The following is a 14,668-nucleotide window of genomic DNA, read 5'->3' on the forward strand; positions in this document are numbered from 1 at the left end:
ATGATTTTTTCTTATAAAATGACTTCATTATTGTTTATGTGTAAGGTTGTAGGCTAATTTCACAACCCCCCCTCATATCACTGTGACCTCTAGGTTGAGAAATGCTGATTTAGAGTCTTACAGCATCCTGACATGTAGAGATACATCTAAACAGTTTTAAATCATTAGCTTGTAATAAAATCTTTGAGTATTTTACACTCAGTAATTTCATTTATGAAATTAGAGAACATTAGTCAAAGGTTAGAACTCTGGAGCATACCTGACTATACTGTAAATTTAATAGAATATGAACTTCAATACAAGATAAATCGAGTCCTACAGACTAAATATAAGTGGTTAAATTATCAGCATATAAGAAAACTCAGACTACAGTAAAATTGACGATCTACTTTATCAAACTCTTTTGTGAAATAAGTGTGAATAAAATCGATTTGTGAACATAGTTAAAAAAAATCCAAAATATATTCAGAAAAGTTTATTTATGTTTGACATTTTAGAATGACCCAAAAACAAACCATATTGATGAATTGAAGTTTTATTTTTTGTATGGAAGAATATGAGCCTGTACAAAGTTATTCAACAATTTTTTATGGGTGTAGAAAGAATGGAAACTCGATAATAATTCTTGATATCTTATATATCACCCTTCTTGAATAACAGAATAATTTTTGCAATTTTCCATTCTACAGGAAAAATATCAGAACAAAGTTATGAATTACACAAACACATTAGTGATTTATAAAGATAGTTGTATGCTTTAAATGTCTTGGACAGAATCAAGTCAAAGCCAACAAATCTTTGATACCAACTTATAGTCACTTTCCACTGGATGTTCTGTGACAAATGGAATTATCAGATAAGAAGGTAATCAAGATAAAGCCTACAATAATGGCGTAGAAGGTACTGGTTAACTCCTCTACAATACTCTGCAAAAGTATTGGCATTATATTAACTCTCATTACACCAATCATTCAATAACCTTACTGCAAAATCAATAGTATAGTCCTTTTATATTTTAAAAATCAAAAGTTTTCTGATATATCAAGGGAAATTAAGTTTTCAATGTTATTTACATACAAATGTTACTTGTTAATCTGAATTTTTAATACTTTTTGAGGAAATGAAATTACTGAGTGTGTAAAATACTCAAAACATTTTATTATAAGCTGATTTTTTTACATAAAAAGGGCTTTTAAGTAAAATGTGTTGGCCTACTTTTTAAATGTCATTTGAAATTTATATTTTTTTCTGATAATAATAGTTCAGATGAAACAGATAGGACATTTAATTTGAAATCAAAATTTTCTTATGGGTATAAACCAGTTTATTATTAAGTAAAAAAATTCATAAAAATAGGACTCAACTAAATCTATTTAACTTGGTTCACATAAAGTATAATTTGATGAAAACCAATAAAAAGTTATACAATTTGCTTTAGCAAAATTGATATTAGTTTAAGAGAAATGAGCATCATGAGAAGCAGAATAGCGTTTTATATTAATGATACAAAGAACAGAATGATGAACAACTATATAGACAAATTTTTGACATATTATATCAATGTTACCAATTACCAAATCTAAGGTCTTATTATGAGTAGTATTTCTAATACTATATAATAATTTTAGAAATACTAACATTATTGTGATCTAAAATCTTCTACATGTTGTGATCTAAAACCACAACAGTTAAAAAAATGCAGCAAAGCTGTACAGGAAACATCACTTTAAAAGAGATCATCAACTGAACCAAAAATATACAAATTAAGATCATTTGTTATTATTAAATCTCCTTTACAGTTAGATGAATTGTAGAAATCTTCAAAATCACTGTAAAAGCATACAGGTATTCACCAAGCAGTGATTCAGCAAAATTGATACAACTAAAAAAGTTGACAGTCAGAGATATTTAACCCACATAAGTTTTCCCTATCAGCTCTAACTGATAGCAACTTTTGGAATAAAACTGTTATAAGCAGTTAAAATTGCTATTACTTCATCCATTTTTAATTTCTAAGCATACAATACTTCCTAAATACATTAAATTTATAACCCAGGAACAATTCAGATTTCGTAGCCTTATCAAATAAGCCATATCTCAGTGGTACAAATAGTATCATTAACCAAAGATAAAATAATCATAGAGAACACTTCTGTCATCATCCTTGGACTTCTAATACTTTGATAGCAAATTAAAAATTTCCTCAAACAAATAAAAAATAATGAATTGCAGAAGGAAAAAATGAATGAAATAAAAGAAATTTAAGCAAAGAAGGTCCATTCTCACTAAATCCCACACAACTCACAATACAAGCATTGAAAATAATTTGTAAAAGTGAAGTCATTGTTTTTTTAAATTGAAAGAATTATATTTAAATTTTCATTAGTCAGAAATAATTGTTACAAACTTAAGTTACTGTAGGATTTGAGGTATTTGAATGTTGTATTTTTTTATGTTTTGAATTGTGAAGACTTGGTCATTATTACAATGTATTACCCCTTTTGTGATAATAAAATAGCATTTTAGTTTTATAGACATTCATCATAAATAAAACTTTTTTTTTCTTTTTTTTTAACCTCTGGGACCACTGTTATGTATTGTTTCAGAGGATGAAATGAATGGACAAGTAGCATATGAAAATGCTATGCCTGGTCAGGATTCAAATCCAGGGCCTCCAGATGAAAGGCCAAGATGCTACCACTCGTGCCACAGAGGCCACCATAAATAAAACTTGGATTTATATAAATATATATAATTTTTTTTTTTTTTTGTTCAATTACAGATAAGTCAATCTATACTTATATATTTATAGAAATTTAGAATCATATTTTTTCTTTTAAAAAAAATTTTTTTTCTATTTTTCTCTAGGTTATTCATGCTACAATGGTTCGAGATAGACAGCATGGTCCTGTTATTGAACTGAACCGCATTCAAGTGAAAAGAGCTCGTGGTAAAGGTGGTCTTGCTGGGCCTGATGGTATCAAATCTGTATTTGGTCAGATGGTCAGTAAAGTTTCATTTCTTACTACTGAAGCTCTTTGTTTGCCACACCGTGTTTGGAAAGTGAAGTTTGTTGGTATGTAAATTCTAATTTTGAACTTCTTTTATTTTTTTAAATCTTTATACAAAACTATTTTTTAACATAATATTTTTAAAATCTTAGATCATAATGCTTTCAGTCACTTTTTCAACCATCTTTGTTAAGTATTTAATATTGTTTTTAATTGTTTGTGATTTCTCAGTTGTAAGGGGCTTAGCAGTCTTGACAATAGTATCACTAATTGCTAAACTGAATATGATGGATTTGATGCACAGCTAGGATCTGGAATTCCATGGTGAAATTAAGCATGTTTCAAGGTCTCTGTTAAAAAAAAAAATGGTTCGCTTGGAATTACCTATTCTTATAATCATATGCTGTTAGTTGTTTCTTACTTTTTAATTTAATTCTTTCGGTTTATTTTTATATAATTTTGAGCAGATTTTAAAATCATTGACAAAGTAACAATTTTGAACGAAATTTTAAAAACTATGCAGTTTCATAGATAATGATTTTTTTTTTAAATCTAAATTTTTTACGTGGAATCTACTGATATACCGTTGTTAGACACTAACTGTTTTTCACTGTTAAATATTGGCCCACAAAATCATTACCTCTATTGTAATAAATTGCTGAGAGTTCATTGTAACTTCAGATTGCTTGACTTGTTTCATGCTCACTAGTTAGATGACATTAATTACAATATCTTTAACAGTGCGTAAAATTTTTCTTTGTTTTTTAAGATTACACATATAATAATTGACCTTACCATCCAGCCAGCTAATCAGTGCCAGGCTGCAATATCAGCAAATTTAAAGTTCTTTAACATACACAATTCAATAAAACTGTACCCAGTAACCTGCTAAGTTAGTGATCAATGGAAACTAGTTAATTAAAAGGAATTTCAGATCTTTGTATGTGTAATTCTTACCTCACATCCTTAAATTTCTAGAATCCTACACTCAGAACACCCGATTTTTTCATACTGCTCCAAAAATTAAGTGAAATTACTTTAAGAAATAGCTGACACTTCTTTGAATTATGTGGTTATTTGGAGCTTGGTAAATGGCTCTTTTAAGGGAACAATAAAACGTAGATTAATTCTCTTCTGTTTTACTTATATTTTTTTTTGTAAACATTAAATAAATTCAGAATTATTTACATAATTTTCTCATTCGGTGTAACTAGTAAAATTGTTGTATCATTTCGTTTGTCTATTGTTGCCACCATGAAAATATTATAATTAAAATATAAAAAACAGGGCTTCATCCCATAGTTAAGAACATGTATCCAAAATCGAAGTGATCAAACATTTTTTCATATTCTTTTAAATTTTGAGATTGCAATTGTTTTTTAGTTAAATCTATTGATGGAGAGTAACATACTCTTCTCTGCAACACTTTTAATATGCCTTTGACAGTGCCTTCTTCAGAAATTAATGCTTTCACTCTGCATTTTTCACTGATCTCTTTTCCACCAACTTCTATCTCTCATCACATCTGCATACTTAAACCCCTTCATGTTTATAGCTTCCTCACTTTTGCTAACTCTATGACCTTTTGTAAGTCTAAGACCCAAATAATTCCAATGACCTTCTTGCATTTACTATTAGTTCCAGTGCTGCATGTGGTAGTTGTTCCTCCATTATATAATATGACCAAACCATTTCAATCTTCTTCACTCATCTGAGTTTCCAAGTCTGAACTCCTGTTTCCTTTCTTATAATATTCCTTATATGATCTACAATAATTAACTACAATTTATTAATATTGGAAATATACAATATTGTCAGTACTGTTTGTCTTCATTCTTTTTTATAATAAACAATAATTATTTACATTAAAATTAGTTCATATTATGTTTTAAAACAATCACTTTTTTCTTCTTTGGTATTCCTTCATTTTCTGAATGTATTACTTATATACCACAAAATTAAAAACTACAATAAAATTAGGTGCTGTATGTTCTCATACATTTATTTTTATATATTTATTTTCATCCCATATGAGATAAGATAAGACTAAATTACCTCAATTCGCAACAAATCTACACTAATATTATAAAGAGGAAAGATTTTCTATCTTTGTAATTCATTAACTAGCAACTATCCGTCATCGTTGTCGTGTCTCTCTTGACGCGTTCCCACCACCGCCTGCCTCTGCTCCCTCGCCCCGCCCACACCCCACTCAGCTAGCTAAGCAGCAGCATGTGACCTAAGCGTCACTGCGGTGCGGGAGGGGAGTTAATGTCACAAAATAAAGTGCCGTGCGGCTCATTCGCGCGGTCGGCTTCCTACGCAGCGGTTGTGTGCGATATCGAATATTTTTCCTTGAAAATATTTTGAATTTTTTATAATTTTTTAATCACCACTTCATATACAGGCTAATTCCTGTTCAACATGTAAGCGAATAATTTAGTATTAGTTGATGTAGTATTTAGTTTTTTTATCATTTCAAAATGCCCAAAAGATTAAGATCTCAACTTTCTAGAAATAGTTTACAGGCTAGGGCAATAAAAATAAGTCGTGATAGAGAATCTCCATCAGAAACTGAAAATCGTCTTGCAAGTCAGAGAGAATACGCGTCGCAATCGCGTGCAAGAGAGTCAAGTATTGAGCGTTCACAACGGCTTGCTGAACAAAATTTGCGAACGTCTCAAGTCCGCACGCGAGAGTCGAGTATCGAGCGTTCGCAGCGGCTTGAAGAACAAAATATTAGAAATGTACAAGCTCACGCTAGGGAATCGAGCTCTCAGCGTTCCGAACGCCTTCGGAATCAGAGAGAAAGACAACAGACGTCAACGGCTAGAGTTCGCAATCGAGTTTTAGCTCACAGTAACAGATCGGCTTTCAGATACGATCCACAGATTGATTATGCTCAACAATCTTCCGTCCAAATCGGAGCCATGAATAAGATCTGCTCTAAATGTTCTGCCAAAAAATGGGTCGATGAACCTAATGGTTTGTGCTGTGCTTCTGGAAAAGTCAGTCTCCCCAATATTCAGGAGCCTCCACAGCCAATAAAAAGTCTTTTGACAAATAATCATCCACTATCTAGACATTTTTTAACCAACATATGTAGGTACCTATTAGGTACATATGTAGGTTGCCTATTGCAAATGACTTCGTTTGGCGCGAAAGAAATTAGAGAACAAAATTTTATTCCCACTTTTAAAATAGAGGGCCAAGTTTATCATCTTATAAGTAGTCTTTTACCACCATCAGGCCAAAATCCGCAATTCTTGCAGATTTATTTCATTTCAGACGCAGATCAGAGATAATACATAAAACAACAAAAAAAAAATACAAAATATACTGAGAGAATGAAAATAGGTGTAAGTATATAGTATATAGTAGCCATAGGTAAGCACAAAAAAATTACAAATATAACAAAAATATTTGTACTGTAGATACGCGCATAACTCTGAACGACTGCAAAAAAAAAATATCTTATTTTTTTAAATGGGTACACCAACCGTGCGAAGCCGGCAGCTATATTCAATAAATTAAGTGATTCCGACGCGGGCGAAGTTGCAGGTTTCAGTTATGCATCATATAGTCGTTAATTTTTGCAAATCAATTTTCACAATGAAGTACTATTTGTAACTATTGAATAAATCCCACGCGGACGAAGTCGCGGGCCACGGCTAGTTATACATAATCAGGTATTATGGCTCGTCCCTAGTACCTTTTTAACTTTATAAGTATGAATACAGATCTCTTTCCAACTGATTGAATAGTATTAATCACCTGTTAACCTTAGCTGGATCTGAAATTGAAACATTTAATTAAATTGAATCAAAAAAATAGCTCTTTGCTACTGATTGCCCTTCACTTAAAATTTTATTAAATTAAAAAAAAAAAATTTCTGATATATAATTGTATTATTTCTAACCTAACTGTATGTTTATTTATAATGTTTCAGGGGAGAGTGTTGATGATTGTGGTGGAGGTTATAGTGAAAGTATTGCTGAAATGTGTGATGAATTACAAAATGGTTCCTTACCTCTTTTGATAACAACACCAAATGGTCGTGATGATACCGGTACCAATCGAGATTGCTTCTTACTTAATCCAACAGCAAAATCTCCACTGCATATGTCTATGTTTAGATTTTTAGGTATAGCTTTTTATGTGTTTAATAAATATATTTCTATTTTTATAATAATACAGTATCTTTTTTACATATAGCTATTACTTGAAGACCTTACGAAACAAAAAAAAAACATAATGACCGACTGTTGAAGTAGTAGATTAAATCATTATTAAATTGTTATTACTTGAAAAGCATAAAAGTTCTACATATCATTGTTTTTTATTAAAAGTTATTTATTTCTTGATAATGCTGTAAGGATGTGAGTCTTGTTTAAATATTATTTTACTTTATCACATTAATTTTCTCAATCCTCTTTACAGCAAGAGCTATTTAAAAGAACTATCACAATTTATTTGTCAGTCATATTAAGTCACTTAACAGATAACAAATTTTTCATTTTGCTTCAAAGATCACTGTTGGAGATGATAATGTTTGAAGAAATATGGTGAAAAAATAATTCAAAAAAAAGTTTTGTGTAGCATATTCTGAGTGATAAATTCTGTCAAGGAATAATCAGAAGTTTGAATTTCAGTAGCAAGTTGCTGAAGAATGCTTTAGAATGATTTGAAAAAACATCATGTTTGTTTCCCACATTGTCTGATGTTAATAGCTTATGATTTGATGCTGGTGAAGACTTGTAACTTGTGCAGCCCAGAGTAACATCACCAGTACAACTATCATATTGTGTTGTCTTAAGTTAGCACCGATCAACCAACTAATTTTTTGTTTTCTTCTCACTTGAAAATAAAAATTCTGTGGAGGAATCTTTGATGCTACCTCATTTATAGATCAGTAATTTATAGTGATATATTTTGTTGTTTTGTTTGTAGTATTTTAGATTTAATGCTGATGCTGATATTTAGTAGCTGCCATTTTATTAATCTTGTTTGCAGGTATGTTGATGGGAATTGCTATTAGAACCGGAAGTCCTTTAAGTTTAAATCTTGCTGAGCCTGTATGGAAACAATTAGCTGGCATGCCATTGACACCTGCTGATCTTACTGAAGTAGATCGTGATTATGTTCCTGGTAATTAACAAGTTTAATTCATTTTTAATCTATGTCTAATGTTATTGTAATTTTTTTAAACCCATTTTAAATTAAAAAGAACCCTTCAATTGAAGCATCTGTGTATATTTCTATAATTATTTTCAAAACCAAATATTTGCAAATATTTTGAATAGAAAAAGCAAGGCAGTAAATATAGGTGTTTAGGAGAAAAGTTTTGGAATACATAGTTTTATTTAAAATCATCCATTTATTGGTCATTTTAGAATAAATTTTATCTTATTTATATTAAACAACCTGCTGCCTTCAGTATTTTTTTAATGCATGTAGTTTCTATGTATTACAAATCCCCCATTGTCATCCGGTATTCACATTCTACTGGTGTGTTACAGGACATCAGTATCATGTAAGTTTTTGCCTCTTCTAACACTATTTGTTTGTCAGTAATAGAAATATTTGTAAATTTTGTATTGAAATGTTGCAGTATCGTTTACCCAGGTACAGATTTAATCTTTATAATTACTCAGTATGACAAAAAAAATAATAAATGGTAGAATAGATAAGAAATAGACCTGATATACAGATGGAAAATTGAGGGGAGAATAGGATGCCTCACTTTAAATGCTTATACAAGACGTAGTAACCAGTATCAAAGCCTGTGTGTTAAAATGAGAAAATACAAGTAGCTCTTTTTTTTTAGCATACACTTAAGTTTATCACCAGAAAGGTAGAGATAATTTAATAGGAATCAATTACAAATAAAATTTAAAAAGTTGAAAATAAATCAGAAAGGATATTTAGAAGCGACATTCTTTGAATTCTGTTAAATTCATTACAAGTAAATAATTGGTTTGTAATAGTTTCAAAATGCAAAATTATGTAATTATATCAAAGGAATTTTTTTGTCAATATAGTTTTGTTAGTTCATTTTAAGGTGCCCATATTTTTTTTTTAAGAAATAGTATTTTTTCTCTTTTATAATTTCTAAATTTTAAGTTTTATTTCCCTGTTCATTCCATAGAAGTAACAGTTTTCATTTGGTAATTTTCAGTGAAATGTGGAAAATAGTTATAATAATAAAAATAGTTAATAAATAATCAATTTTTTTTTTTAATTTAATTAAAAAAGATGTATTACTTATGAAGTATGCAATACTTACTTATTACTTAATAATATGTTATATATAAATTACAATAATTATAATAAATTTAATATTAAGTATTAATTGTAATGGTTATTTATATACAAAGGAAGAACTGTGTAAAATAGTAAATGAAACAAAGTAGTACTAAAGCAGTTTATTAAAAAATTATTTTTCCAACTGAAATTAATTGACTATCTCAATTGTTGTATCATCAAATGACAATAAAAAAGTAGTACATATGTAAAAAAAAAAAAGCTGACAACACAGTTGTAGGACTTTCCCGTCATACGGCTTCTTTCTGATGCATAGCTTACACACACAACTTAATTTAAAATATTTCTAATTTCATTTAAATATAATATTTTTTGTTTATTTAATTAAATGATTCCAATTAAAACACGCACGCTTACCGTATTTCATTCATGCAGGTGTGACGCAGTACTAGCAATCACTTTAAGTACTTTTTTACACTTTAAATATTGTTCATTTATTTAATTGTACCACTCACCTGTGATGTCACAACATAGCAAACTACAGCAGCTGCATATCAGTGCTACACTAGCGCTTTTTGTGATGAGAGGAGGCACTAATGACACAGTATATCCACTTAGCCACTAGTTCATTTAGAGAATTTTTTGAGGTGGACATGCTGTTTTGCTAAAAAAATTTTAGAAATATTATTTTTTAATTGTTAACAAATGTGCCTAAGAAAAATAAGACCTTAATTAGCCGAAATCTTGAGATACTGAGAGTGACCTTTCCTTATAGTCTCACCCCCTTGTGACCTTTTAAGTTGAGAATTTAATGGCATCAGTGCCCCATACATAAAAGTAGTCTGACCAAGTTTGGTCAAAATTGGTCAAGTAGTTCTGAAGATATAAAGTGATTTAGAAACACACATACTTCTGAACATCCAGAAAATTTCCATCTGGTTTTTGGGTTCCTTAGGTGTCAAAACGTAAATATCCAGTTAAAACCACATATGCCCAAATTGGACAGATTACTATACTTTCCCTTCTAAAGCTATAGCGCTTGACGAGAAAGTAAAAGTAATAATAAAAAAATGATAAAGACAATAGAAAATAATAATGTATAATTAATTAATAAATAATACTTATGAAACATGACATGACAAATATTTCTACCCAGTGCATAAAAATAAAAAATAAAAACAACTTGACCAAAGAGTAAGATGTACTGTTTTTTGATCCCAATAAAAAGTGTAAAGTTAGTTTAAAAAGTCTAAACAACTGAAACCTCCAAATCAGATTGCTGAGCACAACTTAAATAAATGTGCTTAAGTCATGTACAGCAATCTGAGTAGCAATTTTCAGTTGATAAGACTTTTTAAGCTAACTTTAAGTTTTTAACTGGGATCATCAAAAAACAATACAGTTTGGTCTGCATGTTTTTATATTTTATTTTATACACTGATAAAAATATTTCTTTATAGTACTTCATAAAAATTATTTATTCATTTTAATTATGTACTATTATTGCTTTATTAAAATTTTTTAATTTGTTTTTAATTTTATTTTTTTATACATATTATTTCCGTATTTACTGATGATGGTTTTATTCAAAATGGTCATCGAATTGAGATTTTAATCATTTTTTATAAATAATCTAAAAATGTTCTTTTTTACCAGTCTATTTTAATAATTTTATTAATTATAGGCTTACCATATGTTCGGGATGAGACTGGACAGTCCTGGTTGTTTAATGCTGTCCGGGGTTTGAGAATTTTATGATTGTCTAGGATTTTTTTTTTTTAATTTTAGACCTATATGTTCAACATCACATTTTTAAACATTCTCTTACAGCCGTGTATCTCTCAGCCAACTTTGGAGCAAGTGTTGACATAGATTTTGACGGAGGTGTGGCTACCGTTCTTGCCACAACTTTTACTTAGTCATTTAGCAACACAACTGGGATAACGTGTTTATTTTGTTTTCATGTGTGAAGAAACTCAACTACTTGTTTTTTATCATTTTATCTCTATTTGTTTTTTTGTCTCATCTGTCATCATTTAGCAATGGGCAAAAGAAAATGTGTGTTTAATGTTAACCAGCAACAGGAATACAAATTTTTGAAATTGTGTGTTGACAGTAACAGTGAATGTGTTTATTGCACACTATTTACTGGAGAATTTTCTGTTGCACATAAAGGAAAGGGTGAAATGGTGATATTGAAGACCATGTGAAAACAGCTAAACATAGGAGTGCTATTAATGCTACTGCTTCAGCAAAGAGATTTTTTTAAAGCCAAAGAAGCGAATAACAATAATAGTGATTTGGAGTGTGCTGCTAAAGAAGCTACATTTTCATACCGTACTGTTAGACATGAACTCAGTTTCAAAGCACCAGACTGCACATCTAAAATGGTTAAAAAGTTATATAACCCAAAATTTTCATCTGCTAGAACCAAATCCGAGGCAATTATTGTTAACGTTATTTTGCCATTTATATTTGATAATGTGTTGCGTTCTTTGGAAAACATTAATTATGTCACAGTAACAATGGATAACTCTAACAGAAGTGAAGTAAAACTTGTTCCGATTGTTGTAAGATATTTCAGTCTGGAGGAGGGAATTCAAGTTAAACTTTAAATTTTGATGAAGTGTCAGGTGAAACTGCTCAAATTTTGACTCTGTATCTTTGTCAATGTGTGAAAAAATACGAACTTGAAGAAAAGTTGGTTTATTATACTGCTGATAACACTAACAGTAATTTTGGTAGTGTGAAGAAAAAGGAATGAAAATGTGTTCAAAAAAGTTCAAATTGATTTAAATAGACCTATTTTCGGAATTGGTTGTTCATCCCACATTGTACATAATTCATTACAAACAGCATGTGATTCTCTACCCCTGGACATAGAAGTTATTGTTTTAAAAATTTATAAATATTTTCACATATATACAGTAAGAGTAACAAAACTTAGAGTTCTGTGATTTTGTGGAAACAAATTACAAAAAAGTACTATCTCAAAGCAGCACAAGGTTCCTTAGTTTGTTACCTGCAATAGAAACAATTCTTTCCATTTTTGATGGCCTAAAATCATACTTATACTTATAATATATACTCATAATTGTACTTATCATACTTATCTTGTAACAAATGCCCAAAATTATTATTTGATTTTTTTTTGTAATCTAGGAAGTGAACTGTTATTGCAATTTTTATATGGTACTGTACAGTTATTTAATAATGTAGTTATAATGAAATGTATTTAATAATGAAATTGGAAGCTAATTAATTCTATACACCAACAGAAGCATTTCAGACATATTCTGAATTAATTTGTAACTTCAGGAAAGAAAAACCCACAAATTTATACCATCTTCTGCCAAAGAATTGCTATGCACTCTAAAAGAAAATAATGATGTTGTAGAGAGCCAATTTTTATAAAGCTAGTAAGTCTCAGTGGATAAATTTAGCAACTGAAATTGCCTGGTCCGATTTAGAAGAGAGTGCACAAGTTGTTAATGAAATTATAAAAGATTCCATAAATATTGACCTGTTTGATGAATGTACATTGTTGAACCAAGTAATTCAAAACTAAAGGGTAGGTTGTGGTTCAAGTTCTGAAAAAGTACTAGATACTGTTGAAGAGAAGTGGAAAGTAATTTTTAAGGATTTCAAAAGATTGATATTTCATGTTGTAATATTTCTAAAATGGTTGAGTTGGCAATGTCTTTGCCTGGGATATCTGCTCCAGTTGATAGTTTTTTCAATTACAGGTAACATTTGGTCTGCAGAAAGGGGTAGACTTTTAGTATCTGCTAAATTTTAAAATTAATTCAGAATTTTCTTGTTGTGAATTTTATGATGTAATTAAAACAAACAAACCATTTCTGAAAAAAGTCGTCTAGTGAAAAATATAACTGAATAAATAAAATTTAATGTTTCAGTAAACTGTTAAGACTTTTAAGTAATTTCAAAAATATGTCTTGGGTTAGACCCAAAAAAATATGGTAAGCCTAATTAATTATAATTTTTTATCATAATTATTTTTAGTAATTCTTATTTCTTTTATAAAGTTTATTTTGTAACTTTTCAATGAACTTTATCCAGATTTGTCTTTTGCAAGTCAGAGATCAACTTGCCTGATAAGGTATTGAAAAGAATTTTTTAATTCTGTTTTTTGTGGTTAGAACATGATTTTATTTGAAGATTAAAGATGTTCAAATAGCCCCAGTTATTATGGAGTGGAGTTCTGTAAAATATTCTTTACAGTCATTTGAATGATGTAACTTTACTTGGCATTGAAATCTGAATAAATTAATTAAAAATCATAGAGGTCAGCCAGTTTTTTCTTATTTAATTTTTTTATTTTCATTGGATGGATAAGATGGTGTCAAGATTAGTTTTAGAGCTAGTAAAAACAATTTTTTGTGTAGTTAATAGTTGTTTGTTCTTAGAAGAAATTGCAGTAAAAATAACAAATGATTTTTTTTCAGTTCTTTAAATATTTTCTTTTGACTACCACTTTCAAATTAAAAATTTAGCAATCATCTACAACTTAAAAATCTTAAAACTTAAAGAACAGAGAACATATTGTTTGTTACTTTTTAGTATTTTTTAAATATTATATATGTATGTTAAAGAAATTTGATTAATTCACTGATTATGCATAATTACCGGTTAATATGCATAATTCACCTCCAGTGTTGAAAATTTTAATAAATAATATAAGTATTATATAACATAATAAATTTATTAAATATACCATTCATTTTACATATCAAAATAACTCAACTATAAGCAGTAATTACTGAATTTATTATTTAAATAATCAAAACATTACACATTAATCAACGTTAGCAAGCGTAGGTTATGTTTGGTTTGATTGTTGATTCTGTGTAGTGACAAATCATACATATTTCAACATAATGTAACTAAACATAACCTAAGCTTGCTAACCTCATCTAATTAATGTTAAATTACAAATTATATATGTTATACTCTAACATTGGAGGCGATTATATATATTAACCATTAATTATGTTTAATCACCAGATTAATCAAATTTACCATAACATATACAAACTTTTCAGGTTGATTTTCATTTAAAAATTAAGTAAATACAAAAATGCAAAAAGGTTTCTGAGAAATAGACAAATATCTATGTATCTTTGATAAGTATAAGTAAAGATTGCTGAGAATCAAACAAATTATTGAGCTCATATTGAGCTCATTATTGAGTTCAGAGTTTTACAATCCAGGAATCCATGTATTATATTTACTCTTTTCATTTAGATCATGTTAATCCAAATTTTTTTTTTAATTTTGTATGATAATAGTTTGAATATAAGAATGACTTCAAGTTGACATTTCTCTACACTATAACAATTTGTTACTAAACAGTGGACAAAAAATCAATAATA

At 29.1% G+C, this 14,668-nt stretch overlaps 1 protein-coding gene across 3 annotated transcripts in view; it reads left to right on the plus strand.

Moving 5' to 3' along the window:
* Positions 1 to 14,668, plus strand: part of HERC2 (E3 ubiquitin-protein ligase HERC2) — a 276,358-nt gene that overhangs the window by 239,833 nt on the left and 21,857 nt on the right. For all 3 annotated transcript variants that reach the window (XM_075372110.1, XM_075372111.1, XM_075372112.1), the window contains 3 exons: positions 2,869 to 3,076; positions 6,961 to 7,155; positions 8,025 to 8,159. In XM_075372110.1, the coding sequence (XP_075228225.1) occupies positions 2,869 to 3,076; positions 6,961 to 7,155; positions 8,025 to 8,159 (538 nt within the window). The remainder of the gene's footprint in view (positions 1 to 2,868; positions 3,077 to 6,960; positions 7,156 to 8,024; positions 8,160 to 14,668) is intronic.

This window comes from Lycorma delicatula, chromosome 7, assembly GCF_047948215.1.
Source record: "Lycorma delicatula isolate Av1 chromosome 7, ASM4794821v1, whole genome shotgun sequence".
In the NCBI taxonomy this organism is placed as follows: Eukaryota; Metazoa; Arthropoda; class Insecta; order Hemiptera; family Fulgoridae; genus Lycorma; species Lycorma delicatula.